At 44.7% G+C, this 21,793-nt stretch overlaps 2 protein-coding genes across 7 annotated transcripts; one reads left to right on the top strand and one right to left on the bottom strand.

Moving 5' to 3' along the window:
* Positions 1-12,664: 12,664 nt before the first annotated feature.
* On the bottom strand, positions 12,665-18,798 carry LOC109778876 (uncharacterized). 6 transcript variants are annotated; one of them, XM_020337464.3, is made up of 4 exons: positions 18,476-18,798; positions 18,263-18,369; positions 14,060-14,172; positions 12,665-13,976 (listed from the first exon to the last, which is right to left on the bottom strand). In XM_020337464.3, the coding sequence occupies exons 1-4, from the start codon at positions 18,592-18,594 to the stop codon at positions 13,941-13,943; spliced, it is 375 nt and encodes a 124-aa protein (XP_020193053.1). In that variant the 5' UTR covers positions 18,595-18,798; the 3' UTR covers positions 12,665-13,940. The 6 variants fall into 6 exon arrangements, 2 of the variants coding, with proteins under 2 accessions (XP_020193053.1, XP_040247781.1); XR_002236703.3 differs by having other exon boundaries at positions 12,665-14,172; positions 18,232-18,369; XR_002236701.3 differs by having other exon boundaries at positions 12,665-14,178; positions 18,232-18,369.
* On the top strand, positions 14,208-18,235 carry LOC109778875 (putative wall-associated receptor kinase-like 16). The gene is made up of 3 exons (XM_073500986.1): positions 14,208-15,548; positions 15,913-16,062; positions 16,458-18,235. Exons 1-3 carry the CDS (start codon positions 14,675-14,677, stop codon positions 17,624-17,626), a joined length of 2,193 nt encoding a protein of 730 aa, XP_073357087.1. The 5' UTR covers positions 14,208-14,674; the 3' UTR covers positions 17,627-18,235.
* Positions 18,799-21,793: the final 2,995 nt, after the last annotated feature.

The raw sequence follows: 21,793 nt of genomic DNA on the forward strand, positions 1-21,793 counted from the left end.
TAGATGGGTAGCGACATCTTCACTAGGAAGGCCGGCGAATTGATCTTTCATGACAAGATTCAGCAAAGCAGCTATAATTTCACAAGATTCAGCATCGGTAAGAGGAGCAATCGGAGTGCTAAGAAAATCATTGTTGTTGGTATTGGCAAAGTCACCCAATTTAGTATTATCTTGAGCCATCGTGACAAGCAAACAATCCAACACACACGCAAACAAGAAGCAAGCGAAAAAAGAGGCGAACGGAAAAAGAGGGCGAATAAAACGGCAAAGGTGAAGTGGGGGAGAGGAAAACGAGAGGCAAATGGCAAATAATGTAATGCGAGGGATAAGAGTTTGTGATGGGTACTTGGTATGTCTTGACTTGTGCATAGACTCCCCGGCAACGGCGCCAGAAATCCTTCTTGCTACCTCTTGAGCATGCGTTGGTTTTCCCTTGAAGAGGAAAGGGTGATGCAACAAAGTAGCGTAAGTATTTCCCTCAGTTTTTGAGAACCAATGTATCAATCCAATAGGAGGCCACACGCAAGTCCCTCGTACCTACACAAACAAATAAGAACCTTGCAATAAACGCGATAAAGGGGTTGTCAATCCCTTCACGGCCACTTGCAAAAGTGAGATCTGATAGAGATGATAAGATAGTATTTTTGGTATTTTTATGATAAAGATTGAAAGTAGAGATTGCAAAATAAACGGCGCCAGAAATAGCTTGTTGACGGGAGATTAATATGATGGAAAATAGACCCGGGGGCCATAGGTTTCACTAGTGGCTTCTCTCAAGATAGCATAAGTATTACGGTGGGTGAACAAATTACTGTCGAGCAATTGATAGAAAAGTGCATAATTATGAGAATATCTAGGCATGGTCATGTATATAGGCATCACGTCCGTGACAAGTAGACCGACTCCTGCCTGCATCTACTACTATTACTCCACACATCGACCTCTATCCAGCATGCATCTAGAGTATTAAGTTCATAAGAACAGAGCAACGCATTAGGTAAGATGACATGATGTAGAGGGATAAACTCAAGCAATATGATATAAACCCCATCTTTTTATCCTCGATGGCAACAATACAATACGTGCCTTGCTGCCCCTGCTGTCACTGGGAAAGGACACCACAAGATTGAACCCAAAGCTAAGCACTTCTCCCATTGCAAGAAAGATCAATCTAGTAGGCCAAACCAAACTGATAATTCAAAGAGACTTGCAAAGATAACCAATCATACATAAAATAATTCAGAGAAGATTCAAATATTGTTCATAGATAATCTTGATCATAAACCCACAATTCATCGGATCTCGACAAACACACCACAAAAAGAGTTACATCGAATAGATCTGCAAGAAGATCGAGGAGAACTTTGTATTGAGATCCAAAGAGAGAGAAGAAGCCATCTAGCTAATAACTATGGACCCGAAGGTCTGTGGTAAACTACTCACACATCATCGGAGAGGCTATGGTGTTGATGTAGAAGCCCTCCGTGATCGATTCCCCCTCCGGCGAAGCGCCGGAAAAGGCCCCAAGATGGGATCTCACTGCTACAGAAGGTTGCGGCGGTGGAATTAGGTTTTCGTGGTGCTCCTCGATGGTTTCGGGGTACGTAAGTATATATAGGAGGAAGATGTAGGTCGGTGGAGCCACGAGGGGCCCACGAGGGTGGAGGGCGCGCCCAGGGGGGTGGCGCGCCCCCTACCTCGTGGCCTCCTCGTTCGTTTCTTCACGTCCACTCCAAGTCCTCTGGATCACGTTTGTTCCAAAAATCACGCTCTCGAAGGTTTCATTCCGTTTGGACTCCGTTTGATATTCCTTTTCTGCGGAACACTGAAATAGGCAAAAAGCAGCAATTTGCACTGGGCCTTGGGTTAATAGGTTAGTCCCAAAAATAATATAAAAGTGTATAAATAAGCCCATTAAACGTCAAAACAGAATATATAATAGGATGGAACAATAAAAAATTATAGATACGTTGGAGATGTATCATATCTTCACGGCCCATTAGTCCGACCCACGTTACATAGCCCGACCATTCGAGGACCCCTTAATCCAAGACTCCCTTAGATATCACTGAGGCTGGTTTGGCTGGTTGCTCATCGAAGCTAGTGGCTACAACAGCACAGTTTGTGGACTCCTGCTCTGGATCTTGTTCTATCCAGTATGGTGGTTCCCGGCGAGGAAGAAGAAGCTAAGGTTGATGAGATCATGGCTTCGAGCAATGGCATGGGGCTGACTCAGGTAGCTTTGCCAATTAGCTTGGATGTGGAGGTTGTTGGGGAACATAGTATTTCAAAAAAAATCCTACGATCACGCAAGATCTATCTAGGAGAAGCATAGCAACGAGCAGGGAGAGTGTGTCCACGTACCCTCTTAGACCGCAAGCGGAAGCGTTTAGTAACGCAGTTGATGTAGTCAAACGTCTTCGCGATCCAACCGATCCAAGCACCGAACGTGCGGCACCTCCGTGTTCAGCACACGTTCAGCACGATGACGTCCCTCGAGCTCTTGATCCAGTTGAGGACAAGGGAGAGTTCCGTCAGCACGACGGCGTGGCGACGGTGATGATGACGTTACCGACGCAGGGCTTCGCCTAAGCACTACGACGATATGACCGAGGTGTGTAACTGTGGAGGGGGGCACCGCACACGGCTAAGAGAAGACTTGGTGTGTCTTTGGGGTGCCCCCTGCCCATGTATATAAAGGAGGGAGGGAGAGAGGTCGGCCCTCCTAGGGGGGCGCCAAGTGTAGGGAGTCCTACTAGGACTCCCAAGTTCTAGTAGGATTCCCTTTCCTTTTCGGAGTGGGAAAGAAGGAAAGGAGGGAGAGGGAGAAGGAAAGGGGGGGCCGCACCCCCACCCCTTGTCCAATTCGTTTTGGGAAGGGGGGAGGCACGCGCCACCTTGTGGCCCTTCTTCCCTCTCTCCACTAAAGCCCAATAAGGCCCATTAACTTCCCCCGGCGAATTCCCGTAACTCTCCGGTACTCCGAAAATTACCCGAATCAGTCGGAACCATTCCGATGTCCGAATGTAGCCTTCCAATATATGAATCACCTTTCGACCATTTCGAGGCACCTCGTCATGTCCGTGATCTCATCCAGAACTCCGAACAAACTTCGGTCATCAAATCACATAACTCATAATACAAATCGTCATCGAACCTTAAGCGTGCAGACCCTACGGGTTCGAGAACTATGTAGACATGACCGAGACACATCTCTGGTCAATAACCAATAGCGGAACCTGGATGCTCATATTGGCTCCTACATATTCTACGAAGATCTTTATCGGTCAAACCGCATAACAACATACATTATTCCCTTCATCATCGGTATGTTACTTGCCCAAGATTCGATCATCGGTATATTCATACCTAGTTCAATCTCGTTACCGGCAAGTCTCTTTACTCGTTCCGTAATGCACCATCCCATAACTAACTCATTAGTCACATTGCTTGCAAGGCTTATAGTGATGTGCATTACGGAGAGGGCCCAGAGATACCTCTCCGATACTCAGAGTGACAAATCCTAATCTCGATCTATGCCAACCCAACAAACACCTTCGGAGACACCTGTAAAGCATCTTTATAATCACCCAGTTACATTGTGACGTTTGATAGCACATAAGGTGTTCCTCCGGTATTCGGGAGTTGCATAATCTCATAGTCAGAGGAATATGTACAAGTCATGAAGAAAGCAATAGCAATATAACTATACGATCATAATGCTAAGCTAACGGATGGGTCTTGTCCATCACATCATTCTCTAATGATGTGATCCCGTTCATCAAATGACAACACATGTCCATGGTCAGGAAACTTTAACCATCTTTTATTAACGAGCTACTCAAGTAGAGGCATACTAGGGACACTCTGTTTTGTCTATGTATTCACACATGTACTAAGTTTCCGGTTAATACAATTCTAGCATGAATAATAAACATTTATCATGATATAAGGAAATATAAATAACAACTTTATTATTGCCTCTAGGGCATATTTCCTTCAGTCTCCCACTTGCACTAGAGTCAATAATCTAGTTCACATCATCATGTGATTTAACACCAATAGTTCACATCTTTATGTGATTAGTTTACATCTCTATGTGACTAACACCCAAAAGGTTTACTAGTCAATAATCTAGTTCACATCGCTATGTGATTAACACCCAAATAGTAATAAGGTGTCATCATGTTTTGCTTGTGAGAGAAGTTTAGTTAACGGGTCTGCCACATTCAAAGCCGTATGTATTTTGCAAAAATTTTATGTCTACAATGCTCTGCACGGAGCTACTCTAGCTAATTGCTCCCACTTTCAATATGTATCCAGATTGAGACTTAGAGTCATCCGGATCAGTGTCAAAGCTTGCATCGACATAACTCTTTAGATGAACTCTTTATCACCTCCATAACCGATAAATATTTTCTTAGTCCTCCTAGGTAACTAAGGATAACTTTGACCGCTATCCAGTGATCCACTCCTGGATCACTATCGTACCCCCTTGCCAAACTCATGGCAAGGTACACAATAGGTCTGGTACACAGCATAATATACTTTATAGAACCTATGGTTGAGGCATAGGGAATGAATTTCATTCTCTTTCTATTTTCTGCCGTGGTCGGGTTTTGAGTCTTAATCAACTTCACACCTTTGCAACACAGGCAAGAACTCTTTCTTTGACTGTTCCATTCTGAACTACTTCAAAATCTTGTCAAGGTATACTCATTGAAAATCTTATCAAGCGTCTTGATCTATCTCTATAGATCTTGATGCCCAATATGTAAGAAGCTTCACTAAGGTCTTTCTTTTGAAAAACTCCTTTTAAATACTCCTTTATGCTTTCCAGAAAATTCTACGTCATTTCTGATCAACAATATGTCATTCACATATACTTATCAGAAAGGCTGTAGTGCTCCCACTCACTTTCTTGTAAATATAGGTTTCACCGCAAGTCTGTATAAAACTATATGCTTTGATCAACTCATCAAAGCGTATATTCCAACTCCGGGATGCTTGCACCAGTCCATAGATGGATCACTGGAGCTTGCACACTTTGTTAGCACCTTTAGGATTGACAAAACCTTCTGGTTGCATCATATACAACTCTTCTTTAATAAATCCATTAAGGAATACAGTTTTTGACATCCATTTGCCAAATTTCATAAAATGTGGCAATTGCTAACATGATTCGGACAGACTTTTAAGCATCGATACGAGTGAGAAAATCTCATCGTAGTCAACACCTTGAACTTGTCGAAAACCTTTTGCAACACGTCGAGCTTTGTAGATAGTAACACTACCATCAGCGTTTGTCTTCCTCTTGAAGATCCATTTATTCTTAATGGCTTGCCGATCATCGGGCAAGTCCAACAAAGTCCACACTTTGTTCTCATACATGGATCCTATCTCAGATTTCATGGCCTCAAGCCATTTATCGGAAACTGGGCTCATCATCGCTTCCTCATAGTTCGTAGGTTCGTCATGGTCTAGTAACATGACTTCCAGAATAAGATTACCGTACCACTCTGGTGCAGAACATGCTCCGGTTGACCTACAAGGTTCGGTAGTAACTTGATCTGAAGTTTCATAATCATTATCATTAGCTTCCTCTCTAGTTGGTGTAGGCATCACTGGAACTGATTTCTGTGATGAACTACTTTCCAATAAGGGAGCAGGTACAATTAACTCATCATCTACTTTCCTCCCACTCACTTCTTTCGAGAGAAGCTCCTTCTCTAGAAAGGATCCATTCTTAGCAACGAATATCTTGCCTTCGGATCTGTGATAGAAGGTGTACCCAACAGTCTCCTTTGGGCATCCTATGAAGACACATTTCTCCGATTTGGGTTCGAGCTTATCAGGTTCCACCCCAAACTTTAAGAAACGACGGCTTAGGTTTCTAGCTAAACCACAGTTCATACGGTGTCATCTCAACGGATTTTTAGACGGTGCCCTATTTGACGTGAATGCAGCTGTCTCTAATGCATAACCCCAAAACGATAGTGGTAAATCGGTAAGAGACATCATAGGTCACGCCATATCTAATAAAGTACGGTTACGATGTTCGGACACACCATTACGCTGTGGTGTTCCAGGTGGCGTGAGTTGCGAAACTATTCCACATTGTTTCAAATGAAGACCAAACTCATAACTCAAATATTCATCTCCACGATCAGATCGTAGAAACTTTATTTTCTTGTTACGATGATTTTCCACTTCACTCTGAAATTCATTGATCTATTCAAATGTTTCAGACTTATGTTTCATCAAGTAGATATACCTATATCTGCTCAAATCATCTGTGAAGGTCAGAAAATAACGATACCCGCCGCGAGCCTCAATACTCATCGGACCGCATACATCAGTATGTGTTATTTCCAATAAGTCAGTTGCTCGCTCCATTGTTCCGGAGAATGGAGTCTTAGTCATCTTGCCCATGATGCATGGTTCGCAAGCATCAAGTGATTCCAAAAGGCCATCAGCATGGAGTTTCTTCATGCGCTTTACAACAGTATGACCTAAACGGCGGTGCCACAAATAAGTTGCACTATCATTATTAACTTTGCATCTTTTGGCATCAATATTATGAATATGGGTATCACACGATCGAGACTCAATAAACCATTTATATTAAGTGTATGACCATAGAAGGTTTTATTCATGTAAACAGAACAACAATTATTCTTTGACTTAAATGAATAACAGTATTGCAATAAACATGATCCAATCATATTCATGCTCAACGCAAACACCAAATAACATTTATTTTGGTCCAACACTAATCTCGAAGGTAGAGGGAGTGTGCGATGGTGATCTTATCAACCTTGGAATCACTTCCAACACACATCGTCACCTCGCCCTCAACTAGTCTCTGTTTATTTTGTAACTCCAGCTTCAAGTTACTAATCATAGCAACTGAACCAGTATCAAATACCCAGGGGCTTCTATGAACACTAGTAAAGTACACATCAATAACATGTATATCATATTTACTTTTGTTCACTTTGCCATCCTTCTTATCCGTCAAGTATTTGGGGCAGTTCCGCTTCCAGTGACCATTTCCTTTGTAGTAGAAGCACTCAGTTTCAGGCTTGGGTTCAGCTTTGGGCTTATTCACGGGAGTGACAACTTGCTTGCCATTCTTCTTGAAGTTCCCTTTCTTTCCCTTTGCCCTTTTTCTTGAAACTAGTGATCTTGTTAACCATCAACACTTGATGCTCTTTCTTGATTTCTACCTTCGCCGATTTCAACATCGCAAAGAGCTCGGGAATCATTTCGTCATCCCTTGCATATTATAGTTCATCACGAAGTTCTAATAGCTTGGTGATAGTGACTAGAGAACTTTTTCAATCACTATTTTATCAGGAAGATTAACTCTCACTTGATTCAAGCGATTGTAGTACCCAGACATTCTGAGTACATGCTCACTAGTTGAGATATTCTCCTCCATCTTGTAGGCAAAGTACTTGTCAGAGGTCTCATACCTCTCGATTCCGGCATGAGTCTGAAATACCAATTTCAGCTCTTGGGACATCTCATATGCTCCGTGTCATTCAAAATGTTTTTGAAGTCCCGGTTCTAAGTCGTAAAGCATGGTGCACTAAACTATCAAGTAGTCATCATACCGAGCTTGCCAAACGTTCATAACATCTGCATCTGCTCCTGCAATAGGTCTGTCACCTACCGGTGCATCAAGGACATAATACTTCTCTGCAGCAATGAGGATAATCCTCAGATCACGGAGCTAATCCGCATCATTGCTACTAACATCTTTCAACTTATTTTTCTATAGGAACATATCAAAAATAAACGGGGAGCTACATGGTGAGCTATTGATCTACAACATAATTTGCAAATACTATCAGGACTAAGTTCATGATAAATTAAAGTTCAATTAATCAAATTACTTAAGAACTCCCACTTAGATTGACATCCCTCGAGTCATCTAAATGATCACGTGATCCATATCAACTAAACCATGTCCGATCATCATGTGAGATGGAGTAGTTTTCAATGGTGAACATCTCTATGTTGATCATATCTACTATATGATTCACGTTCGACCTTTCGGTCTCAGCGTTCCGAGGCCATATCTGCATATGCTAGGCTCGTCAAGTTTAACCTGGGTATTCTGTGTGTGCAAAACTGGCTTGCAACCGTTGTATGTGAACGTACAGCTTATCACACCCGATCATCACGTGGTGTCTCGGCACGACGAACTGTAGCAATGGTGCATACTCAGGGAGAACACTTATACCTTGAAATTTAGTGAGGGATCATCTTATAATGCTACCACCGTACTAAGCAAAATAAGATGCATAAAGGATAAACATCACATGCAATCAAAATATGTGACATGATATGGCCATCATCATCTTGTGCCTTTGATCTCCATCTCCAAAGCACCGTTATGATCTCCATCGTCACCGGCTTGACACCTTGATCTCTATCGTAGCATCGTTGACGTCTCGCCAACTATTGCTTCTACGACTATTGCTACCGCTTAGTGATAAAGTAAAGCAATTACATGGCGATTGCATTTCATACAATAAAGCGACAACCATAAGGCTCCTGCCAGTTGCCGATAAATTTTACAAAACATGATCATCTCATACAACAATTTATATCTCATCACATCTTGACCATATCACATCACAACATGCCCTGCAAAAACAAGTTAGACGTCCTCTAGTTTGTTGTTGCAAGTTTTACGTGGCTGCTATGGGCTTCTTGCAAGAACCGTTCTTACCTACGCATCAAAACCACAACGATTTTTTGTCAAGTGTGCTGTTTTAACCTTCAACAAGGACCGGACGTAGTCAAACTCGATTCAACTAAAGTTGGAGAAACAGACACCCGCCAGCCACCTGTGTGCAAAGCACGTCGGTAGAACCAGTCTCATGAACGTGGTCACGTAATGTTGGTCCGGACCGCTTCATCCAATGATACCGCCGAATCAAAGTAAGACGTTGCTGGTAAGCAGTATGACTATTATGGCCCACAACTCTTTGTGTTCTACTTGTGCATATAACATCTACGCATAGACCTACTCGGATGCCACTGTTGGGGAACGTAGTATTTCAAAAATTTCCTACGATCACGCAAGATCTATCTAGGAGAAGCATAGCAACAAGCGGGGAGTGTGTGTCCATGTACCCTTGTAGACCGCAAGCGGAAGCGTTTAGTAACGCGGTTGATGTAGTCGAACGTCTTCGCGATCCGACCGATCCAAGCACCGAACGTACGGCACCTCCGTGTTCAGCACACGTTCAGCACGATGACGTCCCTCGAGCTCTTGATCCAGTTGAGGACAAGGGAGAGTTCCGTCAGCACGACGGTGTGGCAACGGTGATGATGACGTTACCGGTGCAGGGCTTCGCCTAAGCACTACGACGATATGACCGAGGTGTGTAACTGTGGAGGGGGGGCACCGCACACGGCTAAGAGAAGACTTGGTGTGTCTTTGGGGTGCCCCCTGCCCACGTATATAAAGGGGGGAGGGAGACAGGCCGCCCCTCCTAGAGGCGCGCCAAGTGTAGGGAGTCCTACTAGGACTCCAAAGTCCTAGTAGAATTCCCTTTCCTTTGCGGAGTGGGAAAGAAGGAAAGGAGGGAGAGGGAGAAGGAAAGGTGGGGCCGCGCCCCCACCCCTTGTCCAATTCGGTTTGGGAAGGGGGGAGGAGCGTACCACCTTGTCGCCCTTCTTCCCTCTCTCCACTAAAGCTCAATAAGGCCCATTAACTTCCCCCGGCAAATTGCCGTTACTCTCCGGTACTTCGAAAATTACCCGAATCACTCGGAACCATTCTGATGTCCGAATATAGCCTTCGAATATATCAATCTTTACCTCTCGACCATTTCGAGACTCCTCGTCATGTCCGTGATCTCATCCGGGACTCCGAACAAACTTCGGTCATCAAATCACATAACTCATAATACAAATCGTCGTCGAACATTAAGCGTGCGGACCCTACGGGTTCGAGAACTATGTAGACATGACCGAGACGCATCTCTGGTCAATAACCAATAGCGGAACCTGGATGCTCATATTGGCTCCTACATATTCTACGAAGATCTTTATCGGTCAAACCGCATAGCAACATACGTTATTCCGTTCGTCATCGGTATGTTACTTGCCCAAGATTCGATCATCGGTATCTTCATACCTAGTTCAATCTCGTTACCGGCAAGTCTCTTTACTCGTTCCGTAATGCACCATCCCGTAACTAACTCATTAGTCACATTGCTTGCAAGGCTTATAGTGATGTGCATTACCGAGAGGGCCCAGAGATACCTCTCCGATACTCGGAGTGACAAATCCTAATCTCGATCTATGCCAACCAAACAAACACCTTCGGAGACACCTGTGGAGCATCTTTATAATCACTCAGTTACATTGTGACGTTTGATAGCACACAAGTTGTTCCTCCGGTATTCGGGAGTTCCATAATCTCATAGTCAGAGGAATATGTATAAGTCATGAAGAAAGCAATAGCAATAAAACTATATGATCATAATGCTAAGCTAACGGATGGGTCTTGTCCATCACATCATTCTCTATTAATGTGATCCCGTTCATCAAATGACAACACATGTCCATGGTCAGGAAACTTTAACCATCTTTGATTAACGAGCTAGTCAAGTAGAGGCATACTAGGGACACTATGTTTTGTCTATGTATTCACACATGTACTAAGTTTCCGGTTAATACAATTCTAGCATGAATAATAAACATTTATCATGATATAAGGAAATATAAATGACAACTTCATTATTGCCTCTAGGGCATATTTCCTTCAGAGGTGGCTCCCTTGGCCTCCTCTTCGGAGATGCAAGCTTCAGGTGATGCTAGCATCATGATATCATCCAAGCCCAAGGAGCCGCTTGGTGGCATTGGCGTACCTCAAAGCCCGACATCTTCTACCCTGCTGGATGAGTTCCTAAGTAGTTTAAGTTGCATTGTGCCCCATTCCTTGCTCCAAGCGCCAATTCTTGTGCAAAGTGAAGGGGGCTCTACTTCCAGTTCCAAGAGGCACATTGGACGCTTGGGTAAGAACCAAAATTGTAACATCCTGACTGCAAAGCACGTTGGATATAGGTTGCGGAGGCTTATGGGGATTTGCCGAAGGCCAGAACATCTAAGAAAGCCACCAAGGAGGATGCGGAAGAGAAGATACAATCTTATCCGCGGATGTACAAGAAGCCGCTCACACCGATGGCGTTGCAGGCTATTCGGGCGTTGGTAGAGGTTAATGTTTGATCGCTTTTCTCAGGAAGTTAGGCGCGAGTGATCATCTGGTTGTGGTCATGTCCTTGAGGTTGACTTGGTTGGGTATGAGGTGCTATCGATCGTCTTGGGCCTAGGTACCCTTGTATCTGGCTCGGACGATGTTCCTTGATTGATAGGGGTGTGTGTGGTCTTCACCAATTTTCCTTAATTAACCGTGCCTTGTTTGGTTTTTGGGTCTAGTTCCCTCATTAACTGGACCAACTCTCTTCTTAAATGCAATACAGGAGCTCCCTGCCCTTTGACGAGGTTCCGTCAAAAGAAGGAGATCGCATGATCTACTCGGAAGACACCGAGGAGGGGAGGGTTGCGGCGGGGGCGGCGGCGGAAGTGGCGGTAGAAACCTGGACCGGAGACGAGACAATGTAGCGCTTGCAAACGAGGGAGGCGCGGGGGAGGAAGGACCGCTGTGGGGGTAGCCGGAGGAGAATATCGAAGAGGAGGTTGTCGTCCTCCAATGGCGGCACTGCCGCCGGCAAGGGCTGGCGGGGGCAGAGGCTGCTCATCTTGCCCTACTCGGTGATACAACCTGGGATGCTTTTTTTGGAAGAGAAGAATGCGATGCGGGATGAGGCAGGCTCGATCCAACTTGCGAAATTAAGGGCCAAAACTGGGCTTAGTGAAATGATCCTAAGATCCCAAAACTGTGCTGGACACTGAAGCCCACGATGGGTAAAGGCACGTGTATTTTTTGGAGGGGAATTCAAAAGTACATCTTGTAGGTGTGTTATATATTCTTTAAACTTTTATGAAAAAATATTTTATTTGAGCTGCAAAAAAAAAAATTTGTCGACCCACCAAATAGTAGGTCCAATTTGCATCCACTATATGCTTTTGTGTGGCCCAAAAAATCGGAAATCCCTTTTGGAGCTTGGCCTCCGATGAGGCCTGCAAATACAAATTTGAAATTTCATCGAAATTCATATTTTTTATATTTCAAAAAATTCTGGAAAAAATACAGATATACATGAAGACATAACACACATATGTGTACATTTTCAGTGCAAAAAAGACAAAACTGGGGCTATTTAACACATGATACTATTCATCTTCCCAGACCATGAATTTGTCTTTTTTGTACAGGTCGCAACTCGAGGTATTTCGTCATGAATTTCTACACATATGGATTACGTCCTTACATATACGCATATTTTTCCTCAAAAAATTTTTGAACCACATAAGTTTGAATTTGAATTTTTCAAAAATAAAGGGCTCCATGGAGCTCGGCCTCCAAAACGGCTCTCTCCCAAAAAATGCATTAATAGTTCACATCTACATGTTTGTTATAAAAACATTTAGTATGTTTCTTCAAATTCCACAATATTGTATACAATCTTTTGGTAGGCCATACTGTAGAAAAAATGTATTGGTAAGACGGGCTTCGTCAAGTCAACGCACGCACTTGGAAAGAAGTCACTTGCAATGTGATTTTTTCTTACATTATCCTTTTCTAAATATTCAGAAATACTCACTCCGTCCCATAAAATAAGAACGTGTCAAATGTCGTCGATGAGCACACCACACCCCAGCCATTATACAAGTCCTAATTTCCATAGACAGTGCATGCTACCACCAATTCGCCGGCAAGACCATATACTAAATTTGTTGATTCGGTCAAATGGAAGCTGGATCCTGCTGCCTGGTTTATCTGCTTCCTAACTTCCATGGACGTAAGTCTGGGGAGCTTTTACCATCTGGCCGCCCGGCGAGCAAAACAAGCTAGCGAATGGAGTTTGGCCAAGTCTCCGTTCTGAAAAGGCCAGTAGAAAAATGGCCCCGTTCCTTTTCCTTTGGATGGAAGGGGGAAAAGAGTTACGGACGGGTGCAGACCACGGCCATTGCTTGAGGATGAGTTCATGTTCATGAGCAGAGCTGTTGCACACCGCGCTCCGCTTCAGTTGGCCAGGAACTGGATCGTCGTGCCTCCCTCCATATCCCAGCTACATACACAGGTACTTTTTGTTCGAAATTACTACTCCGAATTGGATTACAGTTTTTCTTCTTCTCGCCTCGGCGAGCCGCCGCCCGACTAATAAATCCTCCTCCGCCATACCTGGATTGTCAATGCCGAGAAACAATTGAGCACACTCTAGCGTTGGAATTCTGAAATCAATGCCGCGCGTAACAGCAACGCCGGGTCAGATGGGCAGCGCTGTCTTGCTCCTGATCACACAGGCGGCAAACGCCGTTGTGCAGCACGCCACTCAAATTAGCATGAATTGGTTCAGCTGCACCTTAGTACTGATCCGCTGCAACCCTCGCATCCTTAACCGGCAACTTCTGTACCGTGCCAGCCTGAAGATTTCCGGGGCACCAAAAAACATGGAGCATCCCCTTCCAACTAGCGGCCCTTCCTGAGAATGGCCAAGCTGCCATCCCCAAGGGAGATGGGGGTGCGGCAGGAAAAGAGCTGCCTATTAATCTCGTCACACGGAGTCTCTGTGCCCTTCCATGGTCTCTTCTCATCATCCCACCTGAACCATTCCCACCACAGCCCAAGGGCTCGACTGAACATCTTTGGCGCGCACACTCGCTTCTTCACAAGGTGGTCAGGAAATAGGTAGCAGCAAGTTGCAGTCACCGCCCAGTTAATAAGCACCAGTCTTCCAGTCCTGTTGAGACGTCGCTCTTTCCATGGCGAGAGTTTGCCGGTAGCCTAGTCAAGCACAACCGGCTGTAGCTTGGCTTTTTGAACCCTACAGGCAAACCCAGATACCCATGGCCAATAAGCTTGCACTCCACCAAAATCACACAGCATACGAGATAAATCGATACCAACACAGGAATTAGGATAAGCCACACTCTTCGCCATGTTAGTTCTCAGCCTGGATGCATCACCAAATGTCTTCAAGATGGCCTGGACAGCAGCAAAATCTTCCGGCCAAGGATTATCTGTATCTAAGAAGTAAAAATTAGACTGTTTAACTTTGCAAACAACCAAAAACTTACAACTCAGAAAACACGGTCTTCATATTTGCACAAGGCATGCATGTGAATTCAGTGCCAGAAATCCAAAGGCGAGAAACAATTTATTGCATAATTCGAATCTACACATGCAGACAGTCAAACAAAAGATGAAAAGGCCTTCTAGTATTAATATATTTTTTCTGTCATTTATATATTAAGATTGCAAGCTCAACAGAAATTTTCACAGCATTTCATCTATAAGATTATAGCAGCTTGACATTTACAAAGCATTGTTAAAATTCTTCAGCCATGCTAAAATTTTCAGGTATATTTCGACAACATAGAAACGAAAAGTACACAGGAAGTGTCGCCTACAACTTTTAGAGTTGAATTGAATGGCCATTAGTTTGCTCACTATTTTTTCCCTCTTTTCCTGTAGTGCTGTGCAGCAGAATCTTCTGGGCAAGTCCAGTTTCAGACAAGTAACATGGCTTTCCTGCCACTGCTAGTTGTTGCAGTCATGTTGCACTTAGCCTCTACATCAGCGCAGTCTGGCCCCGGATGCAAAACACAATGTGGTGATGTCGACATCCCTTATCCGTTTGGTATTGGTATTGGTACTGGCTGTGCTATTAGAGACTTTGAGATCATCTGCAGGAGGACTGCTAATGGAATCTACAAGCCATTCTTGTTCGTTCGGAATGTGGAGGTTCTAAGCATCTCAGTGCCCTTCAGTCAAGTCCGAGTTTTATCCGACATCTCGACATACTGCTACAATACAAGCACAAGATCAATGGTACAGAAAGCTTGGTCCCTTGACTTCTCACGAAGCCCGTACCGCTTCTCCTATCTACACAACAAGCTCATAGTTATTGGATGCAACACGCTCGCATACATCAACAACTTGGGAAGCACTGCAAAGTATACGACAGCGTGCGCAGCAGTGTGTGAGAGCCCGGCAGCACTGACAAACGGTTCTTGTGTTGGCGCAGGCTGCTGCCAAAATGATATACCAAAGGGTCTAAGGGGCTATATGTTCACTTTTTATGATGTTTACAATAATTCCAACAGTACGCTTTTCAACCCATGTAGCTATGCCGCCATGGTGGAGACAGAGACATTTAGTTTCAGCTCGGACTTCATAACCACTACAAGGTTCAATGATACTGACGATGGGCGGAAGCCACTGGTGCTGGACTGGGTGGTCGGAAATGCAACTTGTGAAGTGGCCAGAGACATGCCTTCTTACGCGTGCCATAGCAGGAACAGCATGTGTGTGAACTCGACTAACGGCCAAGGGTATCTATGCAACTGCACCGACGGATATGAAGGGAACCCTTACCTCTTTGACGGATGCAGAGGCAAGTTCATTTCTTTACTTGATCCCTGTTCATCTTTAGATCATGTGCAATCGTTTTATGAGGAGTAATAGTTAAGGGAAATACCATTACTTGCTGTCTGTCCCGATTTTGATGCCTGGAAATACTTGAGTTTTACAGTCTGTTTTGCCTTTTTTTTCATCTATAGTTTAGATTTAGTTAGGACATTTACCTCATTTTTTCTCTCTACAATGTAATTTATCTTTACTTTGGTGGAAGAATGGCAAACGTTAAACTCATTATGCCATTTGAAATTTGTATTTGTCAATACACATGCCGATTTTTCCATGCATTACTATTCAATCAATCACTTGACCCCAAATAATTTGGTTCTTTGTTGCTGCAGATGTCAATGAATGTCAGAAGAATTCAAGTATATGCCCGAAGTCTGCAACATGCCACAACACTATAGGAGGGTATTATTGTTCATGTTCTCCAGGCAGAAAGTTTGTAATGGAAACAAAATCTTGTAACCCAGACATCACCCTAATCATAGGTAAACCACTAGATGTTTTTAGCATTTGCTTTCTTGTGTAGAAAACAATGGCCAACAGTACGTAAAGATAGTAATGACATTTAGCAAAAGAGGGCCCAAATAGTAGAACTACCACTGCCCAGGCAAGCACATAGTGATGTGTCTCCTTGTGTTGGGCATGCAACAAGTCTATCCGAGAAAGCTTTAAAATAAATAAATGAAATGAGGAAAATTGGCAAAAACTCAAAAAGTAAGTCCAGAAACAAGCATCCGTGATTTTTTTTAGAAGGTATAATTATATTGCATCACGACCGTTTAGTCCACTTTACCACAGCAATTTTTTTCTATGCTTTTTAGTATGTACATTGTGGGATCAATTTGACTAACAGAAACACCTTTCATGTTGATTTCTACAGGCATTAGCATTGGCGTTGTCATTCTAGTGATTATCATCTTCTGCATACGTGTAATATTTGAGAGAAGAAAGCTTGCGAATGTCAAAAAACAGTATTTTCAGCAGCACGGAGGGATGCTATTGTTTGAGAAGATGAAATCAGATCAGGGACTTTCATTTACAGTGTTTACTGAAGCAGAACTGAAACAAGCGACAAATAAATTTGACGAAAGCCAGATTCTTGGACATGGAGGCAATGGCACTGTGTACAAGGGAATAATTAAGGATATCACTGAAGTGGCAATTAAAAGGAGTGCATTGGTTGATGATAGGCAGAAGAAGGAATTTGGCAAAGAAATGTTGATTCTTTCCCAGATCAATCACAAGAACATTGTCAAGCTATTGGGATGTTGCCTTGAGGTGGAAGTCCCCATGCTAGTATATGAGTTCATCCCAAAAGGAACATTGTTTGATCTTATTCACGGCAAGAACAGTAAACCGCATCTCCCTTTCAGTTCTCTTCTAAGGATCGTCAATGAGGCAGCTGAGGGGCTTGCATTTTTACATTCCTACGCAAACCCACCAATTCTACATGGTGATGTGAAAACCTCTAACATCCTTCTTGATGAGAATTACATGGCAAAGGTGTCAGATTTTGGGGCATCTATAATAGCACCAACTGACAAAGCCCAGTTCGTCACAATGGTTCAAGGGACATGTGGTTATCTGGACCCTGAATATATGCAGACATGTTGCTTGACAGACAAAAGCGATGTTTATAGCTTCGGTGTTGTTCTTCTAGAGATCCTAACAGGGGAGGAGCCACTGAAACTTGAGGGTCCTGAGGTATGCCGGAGCCTGTCGTCGAGTTTCCTGCTGGCTATGAAGGGGAACAATCTTGATAATATGCTCGACAATCAAATAAAAGGTCATGAGAATATGGAGTTGATTGTAGGGGTAGCAGATCTAGCTAGGCAATGCTTGGAAATGTGCAGTGACAATAGGCCCTCGATGAAAGAGGTATCTGAGGAGCTTAGCAGATTAAGGAAGTTTTCGAGGCATCCTTGGATACAGCGTGATACTGAGACAGATAGCTTTCTCGGTCTGATTGAAACAGAACAAAGCTCTGAGTGCACAGAGAAGGATGAAAGAATGCCCATAAATCCAGGCAGTTTTTACCTTATGAGGTGAACGAAAACACAGCGAATTTTATGCTTTGGCACTTTCATTGTTCATTTAACCTTCTCCTCGTTTAGTTGTATGTTGCATTTTAGTGTAAGACTCTCTTGGACCCTTGGGTATTACATAGAGACACCATAATTTAGCAAGAATAAATGTACCATGGTACAAAATGGGGACACATCCAGTGCTACCTATTTGAACTTGTGCGAGCTTTCATAGAAGTTTCCAAAATCACTCAAAGAAGATCAATGGACGACTGGGTGTGAAAATGTGATTGAGTTTGGTATTGAAACTGTGCTATTATGTCAAGTGATTTACTTTTCCTTTTTCAGGGAAGTTTACTGATTTACTCGGTCGTGTGGGCTGGGCTCACTCGCTTGGTTGGATGTTCCAATACAAGGAAATGTCATCTTGACTTTGTCAGGGTCTCTGCACTTGCCATGCCGCCGTTATATTCCATTTTTTCATGAGAATACATACATCACTTGCTAGATTCTTTTATTTTCGCCGTTATATTCCAGGACATGATGTGTTCTAGGTCCCTAAACTACATTTGGCTTCTAAACACATAATAAGATAAGAAATAGATAGAATAACAAAATGCAGAGACATACTTCAGTTGTGCCATAAGTCTAACACACACACCCTCGCTTGTTTGACGAGGCAGGGAGCTTATTTGCGTCACCATACTGCCGCCGGCCGGCCGGGGATATATCTTGTGATAAGGATGATGCCGTGCCCTGATGGATATCCTGATGAACAAAAGAAGTAGAACGATGTAACAAATTAAAGTTGAGCAACCTGAGTATGACCGCAGGGATCCAATTGGACGGAATTGGAAGAAGGGGAATGATAGACCGGATGACGTCGGCGGCTTCCTGGCCGCGGGGCAGGGAGGGGAGGGAGTCCGCCGAGACCGTCGGCCGTGGCTGGGGCTGCTCCGGCCCACCCATCTGCGTGCGCCTGGAGAAAGGCATCGGCGTTGTAGGCAGGCGGCGGAGGAGGCCGTTCCCACGGGGGATGCCGGCGGGAGGAGGTCCGGGTGGTTGAGGAGGAGGTGGCCGGAGCAGGCGGACGGACCCCGCCGGATTGGGGCGGACTGCGGTGGAGCACGCCGCCGCCGCCGTAGAGCGCCTTGGCAGGTGTGGTTTAGTTGCGGAACGGGAATCTTGGGGCTGTTCTTTTCCCAGAGCCGTTGGATCACAAGTCTAGAGCCGACGATTCTAGAAACAAAGTTAGAAAAGGAAAAATACCATTGTTAGATTGGGGCACAAAATGGAGCCTTCTAATGGCGTTTGAAATCTAGGCCGTCGGATAGCGTTTCCAAACTGATCCGGAACGTTGGATCTGAGACGAAACAATATGGGCCGTCGGATCGAGGATGGACACTGCTACAATGAATAGTGTGTCATCTGGTGTGCCACCGCCTGTTATTTCGATGCCCCCCAATGGCATTTTTTGGTCTTTTCACATTTAGGTCAACAACCCCAATTGGTGAGAACCCTAGCTGATTCTCCCCGCCGCGCCCTTGTTGGAAATATGCCCTAGAGCCAATAATAAATGGTTATTATTATATTTCTTTGTTCATGCTATGATTGTGTTATCCGGAAATCGTAATACATGTGTGAATACATAGACCACAACGTGTCCCTAGTAAGCCTCTAGTTGACTAGCTCGTTGATCAACAGATAGTCCTGGTTTCCTGACTATGGACATTGGATGTTATTGATAACGTGATCACATCATTAGGAGAATGATGTGATGGACAAGACCCAATCCTAAGCATAGCACAAAAGATCGTGTAGTTCGTTTGATAGAGCTTTTCCAATGTCAAGTATCTTTTCCTTAGACCATGAGATCGTGTAACTCCCGGATACCGTAGGAGTGCTTTGGGTGTACCAAACGTCACAACGTAACTGGGTGACTATAAAGGTACACTACGGGTATCTCTGAAAGTGTCTGTTGGGTTGACACGGATCGAGACTGGGATTTGTCACTCCGTATGACGGAGAGGTATCTCTGGGCCCACTCGGTAATGCATCATCATAATGAGCTCAATGTGACTAAGGAGTTAGCCACGGGATCATGCATTACGGTATGAGTAAAGAGACTTGCCGGTAACGAGATTGAACAAGGTATTGGGATATCGACGATCGAATCTCGGGCAAGTAACATACCGATTGACAAAGGGAATTGTATACGGGATTGATTGAATCCTCGACATCGTGGTTCATCCGATGAGATCATCGTGGAACATGTGGGAGCCAACATGGGTATCCAGATCCCGCTGTTGGTTATTGACCGGAGAGGCGTCTCGGTCATGTCTGCATGTCTCCCGAACCCGTAGGGTCTACACACTTAAGGTTCGGTGACGCTAGGGTTGTAGAGATATTAGTATGCGGAAACCCGAAAGTTGTTCGGAGTCATGGATGAGATTCCGGACGTCACGAGGAGTTCCGGAATGGTCCGGAGGTGAAGAATTATATATAGGAAGTCCAGTTTCGGCCACCGGGAAAGTTTCGGGGGTTATCGGTATTGTACCGGGACCACCGGAAGGGTCCCGGGGGTCCACCGGGTGGGGCCACCTATCCCGGAGGGCCCCATGGGCTGAAGTGGGAAGGGAACCAGCCCTTAGTGGGCTGGGGCGCCCCCCATGGGCCTCCCCCTGCGCCTAGGGTTGGAAACCCTAGGGGTGGGGGGCGCCCCACTTGACTTGGGGGGAAGTTTCCCCCCCTGGCCGCCGCCCCCCTTGTAGATGGGTTCCAGGGCCGCCCCCCCCCCTCCAGGGGGCCTATATAAAGGGGGGAGGGAGGGCTGCTGTACCCTAGCCCTTGGCGCCTCCCTCTCCCCCTGCAACACCTCTCCCTCCCGCTTGCGCTTGGCGAAGCCCTGCCGGGATCCCGCTACTTCCACCACCACGCCGTCGTGCTGCTGGATCTCCATCAACCTCTCCTTCCCCCTTGCTGGATCAAGAAGGAGGAGACGTCGCTGCTCCGTACGTGTGTTGAACGCGGAGGTGCCGTCCGTTCGGCACTCGGTCATCGGTGATTTGGATCACGGCGAGTACGACTCCATCAACCCCGTTCACTTGAACGCTTCCGCTCGCGATCTACAAGGGTATGTAGATACACTCCTTTCCTCATTGCTAGTATACTCCATAGATGGATCTTGGTGATGCGTAGGAAATTTTAAAATTCCGCTACGATCCCCAACAGTGGCATCATGAGCCAGGTTTATGCGTAGTTACTATGCACGAGTAGAACACAAAGCAGTTGTGGGCGTTGATGTTGCCAATTCTTCTTGCCGCTACTAGTCTTATCTTGTTTCGGCGGTATTGTGGGATGAAGCGGCCCGGACCGACCTTACACGTACGCTTACGTGAGACAGGTCCCACCGACTGACATGCACTAGTTGCATAAGGTGGCTAGCGGGTGTCTGTCTCTCCCACTTTAGTCGGAACGGATTCGATGAAAAGGGTCCTTATGAAGGGTAAATAGAAATTGGCATATCACGTTGTGGTTTTACGTAGGTAAGAAACGTTCTTGCTAGAAACCTATACAAGCCACGTAAAAACTTGCAACAACAATTAGAGGACGTCTAACTTGTTTTTGCAGCATGTGCCTTGTGATGTGATATGGCCAGAAGATGTGATGAATGATATATGTGATGTATGAGATTGATCATATTCTTGTAATAGGAATCACGACTTGCATGTCGATGAGTATGACAACCGGCAGGAGCCATAGGAGTTGTCTTTATTTTTTGCATGACCTGCGTGTCATTGAATAACGCCATGTAAATTACTTTACTTTATTGCTAAACACGTTAGCCATAGAAGTAGAAGTAATCGATGGCGTGACAACTTCATGAAGACACGATGATGGAGATCATGGTGTCATGCCGGTGACGAAGATGATCATGGCGCCCCGAAGATGGAGATCAAAGGAGCAAAATGATATTGGCCATATCATGTCACTATTTGATTGCATGTGATGTTTATCATGTTTTGCATCTTATTTGCTTAGAACGACGGTAGTAAGTAAGATGATCCCTTATAATAATTTCAAGAAAGTGTTCCCCCTAACTGTGCACCATTGCGAAGGTTCGTTGTTTTGAAGCACCACGTGATGATCGGGTGTGATAGATTCTAACGTTCGCATACAACGGGTGTTGACG

The sequence above is a fragment of the Aegilops tauschii genome, chromosome 6 (genome assembly GCF_002575655.3).
Source record: "Aegilops tauschii subsp. strangulata cultivar AL8/78 chromosome 6, Aet v6.0, whole genome shotgun sequence".
In the NCBI taxonomy this organism is placed as follows: domain Eukaryota; kingdom Viridiplantae; phylum Streptophyta; class Magnoliopsida; order Poales; family Poaceae; genus Aegilops; species Aegilops tauschii.